At 49.3% G+C, this 20,812-nt stretch overlaps 1 protein-coding gene across 1 annotated transcript in view; it reads left to right on the top strand.

Annotated features, from left to right (window-relative positions):
* The window catches only part of FANCA (FA complementation group A), a 39,095-nt gene extending 18,406 nt beyond the window's left edge, over nucleotides 1-20,689 (top strand). Inside the window, exons 19-43 of the mRNA XM_056862406.1 lie at nucleotides 835-895; nucleotides 1,072-1,121; nucleotides 1,320-1,396; nucleotides 4,047-4,154; nucleotides 6,107-6,249; nucleotides 7,669-7,739; nucleotides 7,884-7,983; nucleotides 8,155-8,354; nucleotides 8,549-8,645; nucleotides 9,867-10,043; nucleotides 10,588-10,661; nucleotides 11,334-11,462; nucleotides 11,916-12,006; nucleotides 12,512-12,681; nucleotides 13,259-13,364; nucleotides 13,925-13,984; nucleotides 15,405-15,509; nucleotides 16,175-16,287; nucleotides 17,202-17,343; nucleotides 17,554-17,616; nucleotides 17,925-18,030; nucleotides 18,893-18,968; nucleotides 19,537-19,690; nucleotides 19,789-19,881; nucleotides 20,569-20,689. Of these exons, the coding sequence (XP_056718384.1) occupies nucleotides 835-895; nucleotides 1,072-1,121; nucleotides 1,320-1,396; nucleotides 4,047-4,154; nucleotides 6,107-6,249; nucleotides 7,669-7,739; nucleotides 7,884-7,983; nucleotides 8,155-8,354; nucleotides 8,549-8,645; nucleotides 9,867-10,043; nucleotides 10,588-10,661; nucleotides 11,334-11,462; nucleotides 11,916-12,006; nucleotides 12,512-12,681; nucleotides 13,259-13,364; nucleotides 13,925-13,984; nucleotides 15,405-15,509; nucleotides 16,175-16,287; nucleotides 17,202-17,343; nucleotides 17,554-17,616; nucleotides 17,925-18,030; nucleotides 18,893-18,968; nucleotides 19,537-19,690; nucleotides 19,789-19,881; nucleotides 20,569-20,679 (2,677 nt within the window). The 3' untranslated portion in view covers nucleotides 20,680-20,689. The remainder of the gene's footprint in view (nucleotides 1-834; nucleotides 896-1,071; nucleotides 1,122-1,319; nucleotides 1,397-4,046; nucleotides 4,155-6,106; nucleotides 6,250-7,668; nucleotides 7,740-7,883; nucleotides 7,984-8,154; nucleotides 8,355-8,548; nucleotides 8,646-9,866; nucleotides 10,044-10,587; nucleotides 10,662-11,333; nucleotides 11,463-11,915; nucleotides 12,007-12,511; nucleotides 12,682-13,258; nucleotides 13,365-13,924; nucleotides 13,985-15,404; nucleotides 15,510-16,174; nucleotides 16,288-17,201; nucleotides 17,344-17,553; nucleotides 17,617-17,924; nucleotides 18,031-18,892; nucleotides 18,969-19,536; nucleotides 19,691-19,788; nucleotides 19,882-20,568) is intronic.
* Nucleotides 20,690-20,812: the final 123 nt, after the last annotated feature.

Raw genomic sequence — 20,812 nt, 5'->3', positions numbered from 1 at the left:
AACAGGAACAAAAGCCGGATCCTGGAACCCCTTGGTGCTTTGTTCCAGCTGTCTCATGCAGAGATCCCTTCGACGGGAACATGGCTTCCGCTGAACAGGCACCTTGTCAATTCAGTGGGGCTTGCTCCAAAAAAAGGGGGGCATGCCCCTCAGACAGCAGTCCTCCGGTTGCCTGTCAGAAGCTGTAAGAAGAGAGCCTCTTCTCCGTGTCCTGGGGATTTATAATCTCCCCCTGGGAGTGTTCCCTGTCCACCATCGGGGTGGTTCAGATTTTACAGCCACACAGAGGAAGAGAGAAGACGTCCTAACCATTTGGCTGTTTCCCCCTCTGTCCCTTGAGGTGCAATGGTGCAGCAAGGCGTGAGATGGTCAACGAATGTCCTGTTTGGCCAGAGCTATTAGCATCTGTAAGTGCTAAAGTGCTCTGTTCCCCTTCCTTTCTGCCAGCTACCAGTTCACAGCTGGGTACCAGCTCATGAACAGAATGTCATCCCAATTGTTGAAATATTAGGGTGGATTCGAATGTGGAGGGCATTTCTCTGCATCATTTATGAGAAAAAGTCATCATTAGGTTCTCTGCAGGCTGCTGGTGGGCTGGTTTCTTCCCCCCCCCCCCCGTGATTTTGTTTTTAATTGCTGGAGACGGTGTCTTCCCAGGCCTCTTGAAGTGACAAAACATCTGGGTGTCCTGTGCTTTTTGAAAGACTGGTGATTTCCCCCCTGCTAGTTTTAGCCTTCCACCCGGTTAGTTTCCTATGTGCAGGAGGAAGTGTTCTGGTTTAGCTGCGCTTTATAGTTCAGCTGTAATTAACCCCTGCCCCATCTGTCTTTCAGCGTCTTCAGGCGGCCCTATTACATCTCCCGCTTCCTTCCTGCTTTGCTCATGCCACGTTTGGTTAGTGTCATTTTTTTTCTTGACAAATCCCATTTTAAAATGTTTTGGCTATTTTTGAATGCATTCTTTCAAAAATGTAGACATGTATTCTCTGTGAAATATACACTGAGTGACTCGCTGGCACAATTTAGAAGACAATGCGAACATTTCTGAATTTAAACTATTTTTAATTGCAGATCCCTCAAACACCGGATTCACACATGGCTTTAATAGATGCCTTAAAGAGGTAAAGAGGTTGGACTGGAAGTCCTGGTTGCTTCTCTTAGCTGGCTGGTTGCAGGCTGTTCTTGGCTGCCGGGTTTCCTTTTAATCCATCAAGTGCAAAAATATTCTTGTGAGATGGAAATTGATCTTCATCTCATAGTTCTAATTACAGCCTGACTTAAACATGGCTGTGTCTTTTGTTTGTGTCTTCTTAAAACAGAGCTGAAAAGATTCCTCTGAATACGTATTCCAGGTTTATTGAAGAATGTCAGTCTGTTAAAGAGAAGTTCTTACAGGGTGAGAGAAGTGTTTGCCTAGTTTGAGATGCATTCTGCTTGCATTATCGTTGTGAAAAGAGGCTGGCATTTTTCCAAGTGTGGCAAACAATTTCTGTTGTTAAGCAGGGCTGCAATCTGCCCCCAACTCTTTTCAATCTCTTCTTAAATGATCTGGCTACTGCTTTAAGAGAGGTTGACGGCCACTGTCCCAAACTTGGCTCCCTATGTATTCCCTTGTTACTTTATGCTGACGATGCAGTTCTGTCATCGTGTTCAAGGGTTGGTCGAAAGAGATTACTAAATCGATGCCATGAGTACTGTATTGCAAATGGTCTGGTGTGGAATTATGTAAAATCTAAGGTCCTGGTATTTTCAAAGTCTTGGAAACCACTTAAATGGGTAATTGGGGGCAACTCACTTGAACAGGTTAAATATTTTAAATATTTAGGTATTTATTTTCATCATAACGCATCTTGGAAAACTCACTATCAATTTGCAGCTAAATCAGCAGTTTCTGTTGAGCATATTTTGTGGTGCTCTGGAGAATGCACAGGTGGAGTGTGTTGCGGTGCTGGCAGTTTTTGCAGTGTACAACTAGCCCTTGGTGGTTGCTTCTGATGCTTGGCCACATGGAGGTCGGGGGGAAACAGTGGCATCGTCAGCCTGTTGACTAGCAGTAGGGCTGCAGGGGCACAAATCTTGCAAAAACTGAGCTGGGCTGCTGCCGCCACATTCACAGATCTCCCGGTCCTTCTGCTCCAAGTGACGAAATCAGCAAGGGCAGGCAGTAGCAGTGGCAGCTTTCATGGTCCCGCAGGGGCCTCTAGTGGTTGCGCTGCTCACTTTTCATGGAGCAGTTTGGTATTAGGCTGTTCCGCCTGCTCTGTCTTTGGTGCCATCTGTGTAGAGTCTCAGTGAGAAAGGCAGACTATAAACGGAAGCAAATAAATAATGAAACTATGGGATGGTGTTGCCTGATAGGCACACGGCAGGAGCTGTTGTATTCTAGCCTTGGGAAGCACCACAGCAAAGCGGGATGAACAAACCGTGTCAGTGATGGTCTAAAGCAGTGGTTCCCAACCTTTTTTTGACCAGGGACCACTAGGACTTTTTTGTTTGGTGCAGGGACCCCAAGGTTCAAAATAAAAATTCCGACAATTTGAAAATAAACTTTAATCATAACTGTTAGTTAAACATTAAACTTAGAATAATATTTGAATATATATATTTTATAATAGAGAACTTTTAATTGAAAATATTAATTTATTATGGGTTTATAACTTTGTTTCGCAGACCTTAATTTAGTTCTCGTGGACCCCTAGGGGTCCACGGACCCCTGGTTGGGAACCAGTGGTCTAAAGGCTTAGAAGAGCCAACTTAACGCTGGTGTTCATTAGGGAGGGATTCGGTCAAGTGCACAAATTCTAGCACAGTCTTTAGTCCAGACTGACGCAGATGGTTTTGTTAGCTGTTCCCAATCTCTCCATTTGAAAGAATCTCAGGTACCAGGTGTTGAGAAAGTCATTTTTTTGCCTGGGCCCCTGGAGACCTGCTCGAAGGACAGGCTCAGTGTAACTGTTGGGGTTGATCGATTACGTTGGCAAGACTTGGTGACAAATTCCAAATGATGAAACCTTAGCCTGTTGCAGGAAAAACTAGTGTTTTCTTGCCCCTTAGAGACAGACAGATTTGTGGTATTGTAAGCTTTGGATTAGAGCCAACTCTCTCAGAGTGGCCTCAGGTAGCAGTTACAGAAATTGTAAACAGAGGGGTGAAAAGGCCATGAAATGCAGCCTGTGTTACTTGAAGCTGCCTTATCCTGAATCAGTCCATTGGTCCATCAAGGTCAGGCTTGTCTACTCAGACTGGCAGTGTCTCTCCAGGGTCTCAGGCAGAGGTCTTTCACATCACCTACTGCCTGGTCCTTTTAACTGGAGATGCCGAGGATTGAACCTGGGACCTTCTGCATGCAAAGCAGAGACCCTTCCACTGCGCTACAGCCCTTTCCCAGATAGATAAGAACAGTCATCATTCACAGCATCAGTTACAGGAGATAACGCCATCTGGCTACTCATACTAAGCTAATTTAATACCTGTAGAACAACTGGATTCAAGTCCAATAGCGCCTTAGAGAACAACAAGAATTTTGGGGTAGAAGCTTTAGACTGAGTCTAAACTCCAGATACCTGTAATGTGTGATAGGAACCCACCATTTATATTGAGGCCTAACGCAGTAGCGTCAAGCGTTCTGATGAATTTTGCACTGCAACCTTCCTTTGAAGTTCTCTTGTTTGAAAAACGGTGACTTCAGGTCATCAGAAAAGACTGTGTGGAGGGGGTGGGCTTTCATGGAAAATTCTCATTTGGAGAGATGCTTCTTTAGACCCTCTCTGGTTTGCCAAACAGGATCCTGCTCAGCTGGCCTAATGTTCCTTGGAGAGCATGTGGCCCTGGCCCTCCCCACCATCTATGCAGAATGACTCGAAAGGGCTTTCCCCCTTCAGCCCAGAGTTCTGCTGTTTGTGCTTGGATGGGGGGTGGGTGTCCCGGGCTGTATCTCTGCCAGCTTCTTCAGGAGGTCGGTGGAATTTCTCTTCATATGGCTGTCACTGACAAGAGGAGAGAGCCCTTTTCTTTCTTGCCTTTTCCACTCTTCTTCCCTTTTGCAGGTGGCTGTCCTGAAACCAAGACAGGTGACCTCAAGGAGCCCTTGGGACTATTGAAGGCTGAACTCGAAGACCTGAAACGGCTGGTTACGGACCAAAGCATGCAAGATGGTAAATGCCGGGGATAAAATTAGAGCTGCGACTCCCTTATGAATGGCCTGGATTTTTATCAATAATTGCCAATTAGCCCCAAGTACAATTTTCCTGACCCCAGAAAGCTAGGGGAAGCCTCTCCCTGTTGCAGTCAGGGGAGGGGGGCAGGGCAAGGTTGAGAGCTGGTCAGCTGGTGGCCGAGGGGCACACAGTGCCATGGGCTATCTTCAGGCAGCCCGAATTTAGAGAGGGAGAGTCCCTGTGCTGATTTACATGGGCAGAGGCTGGTCAAGGCCTGGTGCTTCCCCCCCCCCCCGGCTTGTGGGGCTTGAAAGGGCATCAGAGATGAGCCCAGCTGCTGGGTGGGTGGTCCATGGTGGTGCGCCAGGCAAGAAAAGGGAATAGCCTGGGCTGGTTCAGTCTTTGGCCAAAGCAGTGTTTGACTTGGCCGAAAGGGACTTGAGAAAGTTTATTGTCCACTTTGGCACACAAAATGCACAATTCACTTTGGATTGCTTCAAGTGCATCCTTGCTCATCCGTTGAATTCCTGTTGGCAACAGAGGAGAGGACTCACAATAATGGGTTTAAATTGAGGGCAGAAAGGTACTGGTTGGATGTTAAGGAAAAACTTTTTCCAGTAACAGTTGTTCCACAGTGGAATCAGCTCCCCCTCACTGGCAGTCTTTAAGCAGAGGCTGGACAAGCACTTGTCAGGGATGCTCTAGGCCAGTGGTCGGCAAACTCATTAGTCAACAGAGCCAAATATCAACAGTACAATGATTGAGATTTCTTTTGAGAGCCAAATTTCTTAAACTTAAACTATATAGGTAGGTACACTGTTTATATGTTCAACATAGAACACAGACCTTTTAGGGGAGGGGCCGTGGTTCATCAGTAGAGCATCTGCTTGGCATGCAGAAGGTCCCAGGTTCAATCCCCGGCATCCCCAGTTAAAGGGATTAGGCAAGTAGGTGATGCGAAAGACCCCAGCCCGAGATCCTGCCAGTCTGAGTAGACAATACTGGCTTCCGATTCAGTAGAAGGCACCTTTATGTGTTCACGGATCATTTCCGTTGCCACACCCCACAACACTTTGACAAGTTTCAGCCCCAAAATTATTCACCGAGTGCACGGGAGGTTTTGCCTTGGCTTTGCCGCTCCGTAGATGCACATCTTCCCCCATGCGCGTCCTCCAAACTCAAAATTAAGCCCCCCTGCAGAGTTTTGAGAATTTGGTTGGGGGGAAATGTGTCTCTGTGTGTGTGTGTGTGTGTGTGTGTGTGTTAAGTGCCAACCCGGCCGTGGCGAGGGAGACTCCGAAGCGGAGCGCAGGGCAGAAGGCAGCGCCCCCGGCCCACTCTTCCCCGCGTCCCCGCCCTGCCCCTCAGCTACCTCAGCCGCAGCTGACTCCCCGCGGCTCCTCGCCCTCTGGCTCCAGGGGGCGCGCCTCCCCAGCCCTTCCTCTTGCCAGACGGCCCGGCCTGCCCGGGCCGTGACCCCTCACCTCCGCCCGCTGGCGGAGAGCCGCGAGCCAGGTGGGAGCAGAGGCGAGGCAACAGCCTCCAGCCCGCTCGCCGGCCGCTCGCCGCCTCCACCTGCAGGGAGGAGCCGCAGCGTGCCTCCTCCTCCTCCTCCTCGAGAGCTGCACTCAACCAGCCAAAGAGCCGCATGCGGATCGAGAGCCGCAATTTGCCGACCACTGCTCTAGGCTGATACTGCATTAAGCAGGGGGTTGGACTAGATGGCCTGTATGGCCCCTTGCAACTTTGTGATTCTATGATACTTGATGAAAATTCCTTATTTGTTCTGGTTGGGTGAAAGCCCTGTGTAGCTATTTCTGCACGTGCTGATAGAATAATTTGTGAGTTCTTATTGCTAAAGGGAGGTCTGCTGTCAGGTGTACCCTACTGGCGTCTTCTCTTACCTGCAAGCAAAGCCACCTTATTTGTACTTCTCCTCTGTGTTGCAGGTGTGCCTGCTCAGGTGGCTGTTGTATCTGAGAAACTGGCGGGTGTTCTGGGACGTAGGAAAGATGAGGATGAAGCAGCATCTCTGAGCCTTAGAATCAAGCTTAATCTTTCTGTTCCTGAAGTGCAGCAGCAGGACCTAGAGGTGTGTACAGTGACCTCTGCTTATAAACTTTGTGGCCTGTAAGAATAGCCTGGCATCAAGGACTACAAGACATGGGTGTGGTTTTTGAGTGTTGGCTGTATCTCTGTTTTGAAAAGCTATTATTACTGTTGGTCATCATTGTAAGATAATGAGTTTGTGGCATTCCTGAGGGTCATGTACCTTACAGCAGGCTACATTTCCTTTGGTGGCTCAAGTGGCAAATTTTGCAACATCGGAAGATGATGCAGTTACCACTTCTCTAACCTTTAATAAATAAATCAAGGCTGACACCCAGTTTCCAACATTTAGGCTTACTGCAGGGTTGTAGTGACCTTTCCGGTTAGAGTTCTGTGTGTTGGCCCTGAACCCATGAAGCTAGTTTTCTGTTTGCAAGAATTTACCAATGTTATTTAGTACCAAACAAGTTGTGTCATTATCAGTAATTTACAATCATTTTATAAGTCATTTTCAGCAACTCCAGAGCAGTTAACACTGTGCTAGGTGCCATACAGAACAAATGTATAAATGACCTATTCCCTGCCCGCAGAACTTCCAGTCTCCAATATATAGATGGGACACCAAAGAGATGCTGCTTTTTCCTATGTGTGTACACACTTGGGTTCTGTGGTGGGTTTTGTGTGTGTGTCTTTTTAAAAAGGCTAAGTCGTATGCACTGGCAGGGTTCTCCAATTCTTCTTCATGACCAATCAGGTACAATTCCTATGCAGATCCTGCCTTCTCAGGCAAAACACTTTCTTTAGTATTATATTGGGAGGGGGGGCAGAACAGGTGAAGTCACAGACACTGTCCAATTGGTGCCTGTGCATATTTGTACCAGACAGCTCTCTAAATAGTAATGGTCCCACTAGCTTGTTAAAGAATAACATTTTCTCAGCAGCAATGTATTGCAGTCGGAGAGCAGGAAAAATGAGGCTCCTCTGAATTTAGAAGTATTTCTTGGAAGTGAGACATTGGCGTCCCACCCAACCAAAGGGCAGCAACTTTAGATTTGTTGAGCTGTCAGCTGGTTCCTTGGAAGACCCTGTTGTGTGTGTGTGTGTTAGGTGCCGTCAAGTCGTTTCCGACTCATGGCGACCCTATGCATCAATGTCCTCCAAAGTGTCCTATCCTTAACAGCCTTGCTCAGATCATGCAAATTGATGGCTGCGGCTTCCTTTGTAGAGTCAATCCATCTCTTGTTGGGTCTTCCTCTTTTTCTGCTGCCTTCAACTTTTCCTAGCATGATTGTCTTTTCCAGTGACTCTTGTCTTCTCATAATATGTCCAAAGTATGACCACCTCAGTTTAGTCAGTTTAGTCCCTGTTAGACAACACTAAAGAACCGTAGCTCTCATTCTTGATAGTCCTGTGTTGGGAACAGATATGAATTCTCTGCAGTAGTCACGTCCGTCTGTTTCAGGTTGTCGATCTTCTGCTGACAGCGTTTTGCCAGAATGTCATGGCTGCTTCCTACTTCAGCCCTCCAGACAGGTAAAATAACTCTAACTGTGTGTTTTCACTTAGTACAACGTGGCTAAACACACACAGGCCATTCGGTCCCCAGCTTTGCTGGGAAGGAAGGTGGGCTTAGGTCTTGCAGCCCTCTGACCACATGGCCTTTGTGTCCTGTTGCAGGCAAGGGGCCTGGCCATCCCTCTTCGTGAAAATGCTCTGTGGACACCGGCAACTCTTACCGTCCCTGCTGAGCCGGCTCTGCCAGCTTATTTATCATCAGGTTGGTTTCCTAAAGCGGTGGGTTGCTTTCTGAAGCAGACAGCCTGTTGGAGAACAGAAGTTCTGTTGGCTCCTCTTTTTGCCCGCATGTTGAGATCCTGGGGTGGTTGCTCAAAGGTTTTAAACCCTTGCTTGCCTTCACAAGGGTCTGTTCTCTCTCTGATTGTTGCAGGGTCCTTCTCTCAATGACACTCACGTCATTGGCCTAGCTGTCTTTGTGGTTCATTTAAACGAAGCCAGATCCTTAATTCCGGAGGTGGACCTCTGCTCCTGGGTTCCACACGATGTCACTACCAGAGGCCTGCCTGTGGCTGAACTCTGGGATCATCTCTTGGCCTGCAGGACGGGAGAATCGATAGTCTTCTGCATGCGGTAAGCTGCTTTTTCCTTCAAATGCGACAAAGAATAAACCTTTCCTTAGAGTGAAGCTATGAACATTACGTGGAATGCAAGTCTGCAGGCCAAGACTCATTCCTCTGGCCTTACTGGTATCTTCTGAAATTATTTGTCTTTCAAAAGGGAGTGAGGTTATAGCTGGTCAATAATGTTTCTTTTTCTTTCTGTAGGTTTTGTACAGCAGCTGTCTCTTATTCTCTGTGCAAGTTTTCTTCCTTTTCTCATGAGTTTCCCTGCACCTCACTTTATCCTGGTTTTGTAAAAAAGGTAATTTTGGGGAAGGGAGGAAGCTCTGTATATCCTGCACTCAGTCCAGAATGAGCTTTAACCCATCTTTGTTCCATTGTAGATGGGTGTTTACGTGCTGCTAAATGACAGTTTGTATCCCAAACTCACTCGGGGTGATGGCTCGGGTTTCCATAGGCAATGGAGCTGCATTAGCTCTTCTGTTTTTCTCCCCCCCCCAAAAAAAAAACCCCGCCAAAAACACCCTACTTTTGTAGTTTTTCAGCATTTTTATGTTCCAGCATTTTCAATCTTAATCAGTGCTACTCAGTAATCTGAGGACAACTGGGTGGGAAGGTCAGTGTCAAGGAGCGGTGTGAATCAGGCCCTGTCAGCGTGGTGTAGTGGTTAAGAACAGTGGTTAGGAGCGGTGAACTCGAATCTGGAGAACCGGGTTTGATTCTCTCCAGGATCAGAGGAGCATGCCTATTATCTTAGGTGCGGTGGAACACAGGCAGGATGGTGCTGCTGCAGTCGTCTTGTTTGGGGGCTTCCTAGAGGCACCTGTTTGGCCACTTTGTGAACAGACTGCTGGACTTGATGGGCCTTGGTCTGATCCAGCAGGGCTTTTCTTATGTTCTTATGATTCTCCACTCCTCCACATGAAGCCAGCTGGGTGACCTTGTGCTAGCCACAGCTCTCTTAGAGCTCTCTCAGCTCCACCTAACTCACAGGGTGTTTGTTGTGGGCAGGGGAAGGGAAGGTGATTGTATGCCGCTTTGAGCCTCCCTTAAGTGGTAGAGAAAGTTGGCATATAAAAACCAACTCTTCTTCTTCGTTTTGCCAAGTTGACTGATGAGTTAATCAATACAGAGGATGAAATCCAGAAGGGCAATTTAAGCCTCCACTGGAGCTCACACCAGTTTCATCCCCTCTGCTGTGATGCAGAATCCAGGATGGTTCCCTTCTTAATGCATGTTACACACACACACATGAAGCTGCCTTATACTGACTCAGACCCTCAGTCCATCAAGAGCAGTATTGCCTACTCAGATTGGCAGCAGTTCTTAAGGATTTCAGGCTGAGGTCTTTCACACCACTTACTGCCAGATCCTTTAACTGGAGATGCCAGGGATTGAACCGGGGACCTTCTGCATGCTGAGCAGAGGCTCTTCCACAGAGCCACAGCTGCTGTCCACTTCATAGGACGCTGGACAGGGTTTGGGGATAGTCATTGCTGCCTTGTGCTGCTTCCTCTTGCAGCTCCAATATGTTGTGCCACGGCTCAGTTTAGAAGCCCGAGGAACCCTCTGTGGAGGAGACGTGGCTGAGTTTCCTTGGAAGTCTTTATTCCACTCTGCCCTCTGCTGCCAGAAAGCCGTCCTCTGCTTGTGGAAGCAAACACTCTTTCAGAAACTCCTGCAAGAGAAAAAGTTCCAGGTAAAGTACCACGGCTGACCTGCCAACCGTGCCTCTGGCATGGGCATGGTCCTCCTGTCTAGACTCAGCTGATCTGGGCCACTGTGTCCTTGAAATGTGACTATTATAAACAGGCTCTGTGTGGCACGGCTCTTAACTTCAGTTAGAGTGTAATAAATGTTGCCGTGATTTTTTTGATGGGAGTGCTTTGAGCCCCTTATGTGTGCCCTGGCCCCTGGCTACCGCTGGCCCCCAGAGCCCATGCATGCCAGGCGTCCTTTCAAAGAGAGCTGCGAGTGGAAGGGCTGCCCACGCATTTGTTCTGAAGTCCCAGCCTTTCTGTGTGCTCCTCCCAGTGGAATAGGGAGCACGAATGATAAGGTGGAGGAGAAGAGGCATATGGGGCGCAGGGCCCTTTAAAGCTTCATAGATGGCGGTGGGCATGCCTGAAATGTTTATGAGTAGCCAGAGCAGACCAGGCTTGGTGGGAGGGAATGGCTGCTGTTGGTGTTTTGGGAATCGTGCTGTTTTCTCTTCAGTTCTGAGTCACTTTGCCTTTGTACAGCTGACCCTCCAGGAGTGGCTGCTGCTGGAACTAGGAGTCTATCCTGACGAAGACATTCTTTCTGCCTCTGAAAGGTGCGTCCGGCAAAGCCCTGCTGAAGCTGCAGCAGAACAAATAAGCCCCTCCTCCAAGAATGTCTGTTCCATTGTAGGATGCAGGCAATCCGCATTCAGCTCTCGGGCTAACATGAGAGCGTTTCCACAAGAGATCCGAACTCATCTTCTTCTTTCACTTGGGGGTGGCCGAGTGTACTTGTGGATGTGCTGTGGCTCAGTGTGTCGTACAGACTGCTTTCAGTTTGGCTCACAGCCTGCTCAGAAAGCGGTTCCGTCTTCACACTGAGCACCAGACAGGCTGCTTTGTTCCTCTGCAGAGGAGGTCAGCCTTCCCCCAGGGACCTGGCCTCTCACTTGCGAAAAGAGACAGAGGAAACGTTTAGAACTGGGGGAGCATTGCAGCGTGATGACATTGCAGGAAAGAAGAGATTGCCTTTTCACTTGTGAAAACGTCCTCTGAATCTTTCCAGAGGTCCAGATGCACCTCCCTCCTTCCTCCCTGTGGGTAAAGTCTGTGTGGATCATTGCCCCAATAATTAACGGGTTTCTCCCTTCCTTTCTCTCCTACACCCTGATACTCAAAAGCTCCCAAGCCCAGCCTGATGGAGGTAGCTGTGAACAGGTACCCCAGCATTATTTTTCTTCTGTCGGATTGCTGTGACCACAGTCCAGGCTGTTCTGTATTTGCAGGCAGGAGTTCCATTACTGGGCTTTGTATCAGCAGTATCTCCCGGCCTCTGATGCTGCTGGAGGCTGTGACGGGGACCTGCGAGAGGCGAGTGCTGTTCTCATCGGCTCCATCCTGGATTTCTGCCAAAGGTAGGCAGCTTCTCAGGTGGCTTCAGTCGTGCAAAGAATCTGGTCAAGTTACTTTTCAAGCTGCCTCTTAGTCAGCAGCGCACTTGATCATTCCACAAATGAAATTCTAGCTTGTCTCCTCAATCAGTGTTCCGGTGTTCTGCACTCACAAACATGCCTGTAATACTGCGCCACACTTGGGGTTTTTCCCCCCTCCTTATTAAAACAAGCAAACCCAAAGAATGCACTTTTAAAAAAGAAGTCGGGTTTGTCAATGTAATATTTTTACATTATAGAGAAGATGATACTGCTACTTAGACAATGTGATAGAAATTTTGGAACCTGTTGTGAAGACTGCTCTCAGCACACCTCAGTTTCTCTGGTGCAAATGCTGCTAGTTTCTCTTTTGCATTCAGAGATTTCAGGGACTTCACAAAAGACAATCCCGTGACTGGTATCTGCATCTAATTCCAGATCAGAGTTGTCCAACTGCACCCACTTAGAGAAGCGAAAACACTCTATTCCCCAGAGGAGAGGAAACCCTGAGATTCATTGCCGGTTGCAGGTGCTACAAACCTTCTCCTTTCAGCATTTGCCTCTTTCGCTGTTCATTTCCTTTCAGGGCACTGTGGGAGGGGGCCACGGGGCAGCGCTGCTTTCCAAACTCATCAGCAGCCAAGCCCATCTTACAGCCTGGCCTGTAGGCTGCCCCGTGAAACCTCCGTTTGCAGTGTGCCCGCAGGAGGCCGTCCCAGACCCCATGTTGATCACTTCGTGTGCACATGTATCTTCACGTGTGCAGTAGCATGGCTGCAGCTCTGATAAGCCACAGAGATGGGTGCCTGGAAGGGAGAAGTCTGGGGGGCTGATCAGAGAGGAAGAACCAGAAAGGAACTGGGTTGCTGTACCGGAGGGCGGCTGTGTTGATCTGCAGCCAGTGACTACACAGGTGGGTCACAAGGCCGAATCCTCCCAACCAGGGTTGTAATGCAGTCTTCCACTAGGAGCTTTCTTCTCTCTGCTGGTTGTGCCGAAGCCACCAGATGAGCCAGCTGATGTTCTCTTTGCAGGAGATGCTGCTGGAGGTGGAACTGGAGCGCAGGAGAGTCCCACCCGACAGCCGTGCGGCCAAGGAGCACTTCCTCTTCAGGGCGCTCCGGGAGCGGACAAAAGCTCTGGGAGCAGATTCTGCGGAGGGTGGAAGGCTGCTCAGGCATCAGGAGCTGATCCTTCAAACGAGGTAAAGGCAATGGGAACCAGCGTGGTATAGTAGTTAAGAGCAGTAGTTTGGAGCGGTGGACTCTAATCTGGAGAACTGGGTTTGATTCCCCACTCCTCCACATGAGCGGTGGAGACTAATCTGGTGAACTGGATTCCCCACTCCTACACATGAAGCCAGCTGGGTGACCTTGGGTGAGTCACGCTCTCTCAGTCCCACCTACCTCACAGGGTGTCTTTTGTGGGGAGGGGAAGGGAAGGTGATTGTAAGCCGGTTTGAGTCTGCCTTAAGTGGTAGAGAAAGTCGGCATATAAAAACCAGCTCTTCTCTTTTTCTTCTGGCAAGTCCGGGGTTGGGCCTAAGCAAAGTGATAAAGCGGCTTTTAAAAACACTCCTGTCTAGAGAGAGGGATCAGTGGGCTGGAAGAGTTGCTTTTGCTAGGAGCAGGCAGGATTGGGCCCCTGTTCTGCCAGTGCAGCAACTTAGGTGTCCCTTGGCCGTCTAATTGGGACTGCAGCAAATCCAACTCACTCTTAATGAGAGCGAGGGTGGTTTTTCATCCTGGAGGTCACAGAGTTTTTGTTTGTTTTCTCCTTAGGATTCTCTTGGGTCTTCCTCCTTCACTCCTCATCACAACCCAGTGGAAAGGGAAAGAGGTCACCTTGGACTGCGAGGACTTCTTCTGTTTTGTAAACACAGGACTGGTGCGTTCTGGACATGGGAGGACAGTGGTGCTTCGGCGACTGATCGGAGTGGGGGGTCATCAAATTGTTTAGGCACCTTTTAGGGCTTACAACCAGTTCTTTCCCCCCCGCCAGCGAGAATGATCCTTGATGAATAGTAAAAGTCTGTTGCATGGTCAGCTGTGCCCATAAACTGCATTGGAACAGGGATGGTGCTAATGGGTTGGTCTGCCCTTTGTGGTACTGTGCCATCCATTCTTAACCCAAGGGAACAGAGTGAATGGAGAGGGTCAAATTAAGTGTGTGTTTATCAATCTAATTTAAAAATTGCAGCCCCAGTTCTAGCTTCTTTGAGGGGGAGGGGGTAACAGCTCTGCTCATGACGAGTGCCGGACTTGGGAGTGGGAGGAGCCCAAGACAGATGGAAGAGAAGCTCAGTCCTGTAGTGGGGGAGGCAATTCAGCACAGTGGGCACAGCTATATTGAATTGCTGATGGGAGTTCATTTTGTGGATTACATAGAAATACTTCCCTCATCCTCTCAGTTCCCTTCTGAATAGTTTCTTTTGAATGCCATTACAGAAGAACGTCTGCAGCAGAGGTTATGCGCTCTCTTATGACATCACGGCTCACTTCTTCAGGGTAACTCCTAACCTATTCAAAGTCTTCTGATATTCTCCTACCATGGAAGCAGTTTTGAGTTCTCAAATCACCTGTGCCATTTAGAGTTGGGGGACCCACAAGGACATGTGAGGGAGGGCACTTGATTTCCCCCACACTATTTCCTGTTCTCATCCTGGCAGCCTCCATATTTTCTTTCCTTTTTCTGCTTTCTTCTCTCCTTCCCACTCACCAACCAGCCTTTCTTTCCTCTGCATCCCCAGTCTTCAGCTTTATTATTTAGTTCTTTAATTAATACCCCGTCTTCCTCCCCTGTGGCAACCCAAGGCAGCTGATGTCCTTCTCCGCTCCTTCATGTTATTCTCAGAACAACTCTGCGAGGTAGGTTAGACTGAGAATGTGTGACTGGCTCAAGATCACCCAGTGAGCTTCCATGGCTAAGTGAGGATTTGAATCTGGGTCTCCCAGATCTGACACTTTAACCACAACACTACACCAGATCTCAGCTTTCCATCCCACCTTCCCTCAGCAGCTTCTCCTTGGGAAGAGTCTGGTCAAGTTGCAGAAGTTGTGCAGTAGCAACTCACTCAGGTGAGTTGTGTGGTGGCCATTGCCGGGCCCAGTCAAGTCACACAAGTTGTGTGTGGGCTGCCTTTGGGCTCAGACGAGCAGTCTCTTATTAAGTCATGAGGCGCAGCCACTGCCACACCTGGGTGAGTTGCACAGAGTGGATGTTATCTGGTGTTTGCTGCTGGGCCTGACCCAAAGGAGTTCTCCCTCCAGGGCAGGAGGGAGGGGAGAGCCAGGGGTATACTAGGAGGCCAAGTAACCCTAGAAAGCCCTCCCCACTCCTTTTACTGACAGAAACCAAGGTTTGAAAGCTGGCAATATTGTGGTTGTCTAGCAACCCCCCACAATGGCAACTGAGCTACAGGAGCTGCTTCTGTTGGGGGGGGGGATTAGCCCAATGTTTTTGTTTGTTGATTTCGATTATAGATTTTTCTGCAAACCTGGAGTTTTTTCAGCTTTGCAGAAAGATCTGTTTTGTCTGTTCATGGCTCCAGTCTCTGAATTTAAGTATCCACAGATTTGGCCACGTTGAGAGCTAGGTATATAGATGATGTGCTTTGCTCACTCTGTGTTTGTTTTGCTGTGATAGTGGCACAGGAGTGGTTAATGGAAGTGAAATGTACCTGAGATTGAAAGGAAGAAGGGAAGGGGGTGAGGAGCTCTGGCTGTGACTTCTTGGGAGCTGTGCTGGGATCTAGATGGTCTATGCAGAAGCCCTTCCCTGCTCTAGGAAGATTGCCCCGATAGGTGCCATTGTCTCGTAACGTGGGTCTGAGCTATGAAGACACCCAGCTCAGTCTGCCAAGCAGGCCTCCCCTGCAGCCCCCATTCAGGGAGGGGGTGGCATCCATGTGGCCTTTCTGTCCTTCAGGGCTTGCTGAGCGCCAGTCTGGAGTGCAACAGGTCTGCACAGGAGGTGACGGCTGTCCTTGCGTCATGTCAAGCCAGGTGTCCTGTCCTCCTGTGTTCCGCTGCGGTAAGAGCCTTGTCCTCTTGGTTTTCTGGCCTGCTCCTTAGAAGATTTCTCAGAACTCTTGCATTATGGTGCAAACTGGGATAACAGTACTCCAGGCCTCAAATGTTTATGGCAGCATTTCTTGGAGATTTTTAAGGTTTAATTTTCATTAGAACAGCCAGTTCCCTGGTTGGAGGCTGTGCTTAAAGCACTTCAATTGTGGGCTCAGGTGAAATTAACCATCTTTCTTTTAAAAAGTGCTGATTTTTACAAGCAGAAAATATGAGATACTTGGAGGTTTTTTTTTTTTTAATTGGCCTGTCCTGTTTTGCTTTCCCTGGTCCCCCAATCCGGCCCACCTTGGCCAGCTGCTAAGCCTTTCATAGCCCTAGTAAGCTTTGCTTGCTCAAGCCCATGTTTCCTGACAGAGTGTCTGCTCATAAGCCCACTGCGTGATCTGGGAATTCTTCTTGCTGCAGGAGCTTAAAGGGTCCCCAAGGGTCATCTAGTCCCAACCCCCTGCACAATGCAGGAAATTCACAGCTGCCTCCCCCACTACTCCTCCAGTGACCCCTGCTCCATGCCCCGAGGAAGACAGGAGGCTTTCTGCATCCCTCTTTTAAGAGTGGGGACCCCGGCTAACCTATGCATGTGGCTAACTGTTCTGTTTGCCTGGCTCCCTGTAGCAATGGTGGCGTAAGCTGGAGCCGGTGCTCTGCTGCGAGTGGAAGAGACTCTTCACAGCGCCCCTTGCCCAGGGGTTGCAGAGGCTTGGGGAGCTGCAGTGCTCCGTCAGCAGGTCAGTCTCTGAAAACCGTGGCATTCCTGTCTCCCACCCCAGCTATGAGAAGCTGGCCACCCTGGTTTCCTGCTGTTCTTCGCTGCTTTTCTTTCTCTCCTAGTTCAACGTGACTTAGCTTGCTCTGTGCGTGGGGACAGGTGTACGTCACTGCCTTCATTGTCCCTTCGCAACACTCAAGCCCAGTGAAACCAGTTGGCCCTGCTCATTTCAGCAGGGTCTTCTGCAGGTGACCTCCTGCAAATGGGCAAAATCAGTACCCTCCCCCTCCCCTCATACTTGTGCATTCTCTGTTGTGGCTCTCACCTTATGGAACGTCCAGCTTGAGGAGGTCAGGAAGGCTCCTGCTCTCTCTTTCTGCAAACTATTCAAAATGGAATTATTCAAGAGGTTTTTTCTGGACAGGTAACAGGACTGCACTGCAATGCAGTGGTCAGAAAATTGCATTGGTCAAGGGGGAGAGACTTCCACTACCAGATGGCTGCCTGTCGCTTTCAGTGTCTTCCAGCTGTGGTTTCTGCACTTTGTTTCAGCTCTGTTTTAGATTTGTTTGTTTTCTGATTTCTGTACTCTTAAATCCCCTTGCACTGTTTATCAGGTGTTCCATCCTATTGATTGTATTTGACTTATGCTTAAGTAATCTGCTTTGAGTCTCAGCGAGAAAGGTGGGCCATAACTAATGCTAAGAATAGTAACAAAGGTCCAGCACCATGGATCCTTCTTTGCACATAAGAAGCTGCCTTCTCCTGGTCTGTCAGGGCCAGCTTTTTCCACTCTGGCTGGCAGCTGCTGTCTGGGGTCTCCAAACATAGCTCTTTCACATCACTGACCACCCGAGCCTTTTTAGCTGCAGATGCTGCAGCCTGAGGCCCCCCTAATCCTTAAGTCTTGATCTCGTGCTTTTTCCATCCTAGCTTCCTCTCCTCAGAACCCTCTTCTCTGGTCTCCGATGTCCCCTGGATTTCTGCCGCCTTCCTATATTTCACCATTCAGGAGCAAACAGCGTGTGAAAAAACAGGAGAGGTGGTGGCGCGACTGGGGCCTGCATCAGGACAAGTAAGGGGTGCAGATGTGCAGTTCCCCAATTTGTATGTTGAGGGGTTGCCAGCACTAGGATGAGATGCCAGCATCATGCAGAGCTGAGGATGCGGGGTGGGGACCAGCTGATTTGCCCTGCCAAGGGGTAGGTGTATTGATGGACACAATGTTGAGTTTCAGGTTTATCACCATTAATTAATGCTAAATACTTCCTTTTGTAACTGGCAGCTCATGGTGTGCCTCCTCTTCTTTTCACTCATGGATTTCATCTCAGCAAGGGTTGCCCCACAGGTCAGTTGCAGCTTTGGAAGTAAGGGGCGGGGGGAGATGGTTAAGTGCCTCGCCCAGAGCTGGCTGCTTTATTTCTTTGCATGAAATGGCACTTGACAGACTTGCTCTTACCTATCCTGAAATGCGATCTTCCTGGGCAGGAAGCTCCCATGTTGGTGGAGGGGCTGAGCTGAGGCTGGGAGGCCAAGGCTTGCCCGAAGGGGCTGTGGGAGGGAGTTCATGGCTGCTCCCCACTGTCTGGAAGTGGTTGTTCCAGTGGCCACCAGACATGAAGGAAAGGCTGTGTGTGTTTCTTTCGCAACTTGTAGGAAGGGATGGATGTGTCCAGAGCCTTGGATCAGAGCTCCCAGATAGCCCAGATGCTGGAGGCGCAGGGCCTCGGCTGGCTGGCCCTCTTCTGCTCAGGAGAGACAGGTAAGAGACTTCTCCCTCTAGGACTGTGCTCAGTGCAGAATTCACAGCCCAGTTTTCAGGCAGCCTGCTAACCTAAAACAACTTCTCACCTGGAATGATAAACTACTTAACAGGAGCATGGACTCTGGTACCAAGGGCTGCAACAAACCAAGGTGCCAACTTTGCTCTCATATAGATCCTAGCAACACCATCACTGGGCCCAACATCAGCCATACTATCTCAGGTTCATACTCCTGTTCATCTTCTAACGTGATTTATGCCATCATGTGCCAGCAATGCCCTTCCACCCTCTACACTGGACAAACAGGCCAGCCCCTGTGACAAAGATTGAATGGATATAAGTCTGACATCAGAAACCACAACATTTAGAAACCAATGGGGGAACATTTTAACCTTCCAGGACATTCAGTTGCTGACTTATGAGTAGCAGTTTTCTTACAAAGGGATTTCAAAGGGAGATGGGAAAGAGACTGCTGAATTACAACTAATAATGAAGCTCAAGACTGTGCATTCTCTGGGACTTCATAGAGATCTGGGATTCCTGTCTCTTTACCAATTCTGATTCCTCCACACCTACTACCCCTTTACATATCACATCTAATCCAATCACGCCTGCTAATGTAATTCACTTGCTTTTTACATTTACATTGCCATTGTGTGTCTGAATTCACTCCTCTCTACTTAAGGATAGATGGAATCACATTCTAGCTGTATCTGAAGAAGAGAGCTTTGGCTCACGAAAGCTCAGACCCTGCCAGAAATTTTGTTAGTCTTTAAGGTGCTACTGGACTTCTATTCTTTTCTATAGCTCAGCTAAGCTCACTCCTTCTCCCTCTCTCTCCCCCCCCCCACAACACTGCAGAGCAGAGCCTTTGTCAAATCCTGCGTGGGGCTGTATCAGATCAACACCTGAAGCAGCTGCCAGTAGCCTTCTATAGGTAAATTGGACAACTGTTTTATGTCTGTTGTGTGTGCCACTTCTTGAGAAAATCAAGGTTCAGGTGTCAGATGCTTGACGGACTACTATTAGTTATGATCCTCCATGTGCACCTCCACCCCCAATTCAGCTCTGCTTCACTCTGCCACTTGGCATCCTAGCTCAGTATCAGAGGTCGCATTCAGAAGACCAGCATTGCCCTTTTGAGTTTGGCAAACAGTCTTGGCAGCCTTTCTTCCACCAGTAGTCAGAGAAAGGCCATGTGAGAACACAGCCGTGACCAAGCTTAGCTTCTCCCGTCTTCCTGCCTCCTTCAACACCTGGAGAGGACCCTTGGTGGTTATCGTTACTATCCTCTGGGCGGGTACTCAGCTAATCCTTTTTTTTAAATTAAAAAAATGCCATTTGTGCTTAATTTATCCCCCATGCCCCTGGGGCAACGAAGTCCACATGGGTCAAAGCACCTCCATTCCTTTCTTTGAAACTTGTCTCCCTTCTCCAGAATGATTGAGTCAGCTTGACTCTCCCGTGCTCTTCCCATTCATTTTGCAACGTGTTTTCTTCTCTAGCCTCCTCTTCGCCTTGCACCCAGAACGGCTCATCAGAGAGCAGATGTTCCTGCCTGTGGCCGTTGACATGTACACGCAGTTGCTGCAGCTCTTTAGAGAAGGCACAGTGGGAGCGCTGGACCAGAGAGAGTTGCACGCGCATGGCGAGGAGCCTGTGAGCAAGCCGTTCCCTTCCCTTTGTATATGGCTTTGAACTTGGGGCCACCCACACGTGTGTTTGCCTACAGGCCCTGACCTGTCTGTCTTCCCCAGGAGGATCCTCTAGCAGTGACACAAGCAGCACGACAGTTCCTGGTCCGGGCAATCCCGCAGTGTCCTCTGGAGAGCTTCTCCCACCTCCATCAGGTGCGTGGTGACACCTTGTTGCTGTTTAACCAGACCGCCATCTTAAAACCTCTGAAATGATGGGCAGGCTGGACCTCGGGCACTTGTCCTGCATGCAAGCTCAGCAGAAAGAAAGCAGGGCTGGATCAGCCTGAACTCTTTGCAAGCCCTTGCACATCTATCTTGTTGGGACAGGCACAGTTGCACATATTCTACATTTATTTAGAGAAAAAGGAAAACCCAAGCTTGCAAACCTAGGAGGAAGCACCCAAATGTGGGGCAGACACAAGCAGTGAGGCTCCGGCTGAAGGGGGCAAGCACTGCTTCCTGCAGAGGTGCCTTCCAGCCCTCCTGCCTGGGGTGCCAGGGCCTGAGCCCCTGGAATTCTGCACACCCATGGCACACTCCTAGCTGACTCTTCATCAGTTCTGTCTGTGCTCAACTTGCTGCGGCTGTAGCCAGCCCTGGCTATATTTTTCGCGCACCCCTTTAGTTCTGCTGTTTCCTGCAGTCACAGCCGCTGCCAGGACATTGCTGCTCTCACAGTCCCATCTGGGCCTGCTCTTAGCAGCCCTCCGGCTGTGCCTCATTCAGAGCTCACCCTTGCTAAGCTGGCAGCCTCCTTGGAGGACACTGTCGGGGGGGCTTTGCTCTAGAGAAGCAGCGATTGGCCTCTGTCTAAATGCCGGCCTCTCTTTTGCCTCTTAGTTACTGGATCTCTGTGGAGAGCTTGACCCTGAGCTGAAAGCCGCCCTCATTAACTGCCGGCAACCCACTGCAGAGGGGAGTTTGTCTGATGAAGAGCTGCTTCTTTTCTGAGGGATGGGGGGAGGCTGAAGTTGGTTCTGGGTAGAAGGGGGAGGGAGGGAGGGGGAGGGAAGACACCAGCAAGAAACAGATCTCTCCTCCTGGGGCCTGCTCGGTCCAAAGTACTGTGTAAATAATTTATTAC

The sequence above is a fragment of the Euleptes europaea genome, chromosome 17 (genome assembly GCF_029931775.1).
Source record: "Euleptes europaea isolate rEulEur1 chromosome 17, rEulEur1.hap1, whole genome shotgun sequence".
Classification (NCBI taxonomy): Eukaryota; Metazoa; Chordata; class Lepidosauria; order Squamata; family Sphaerodactylidae; genus Euleptes; species Euleptes europaea.
Note: the sequence above shows the minus strand (reverse complement) of the source record. Positions and strands in the feature narration are given on the sequence as shown.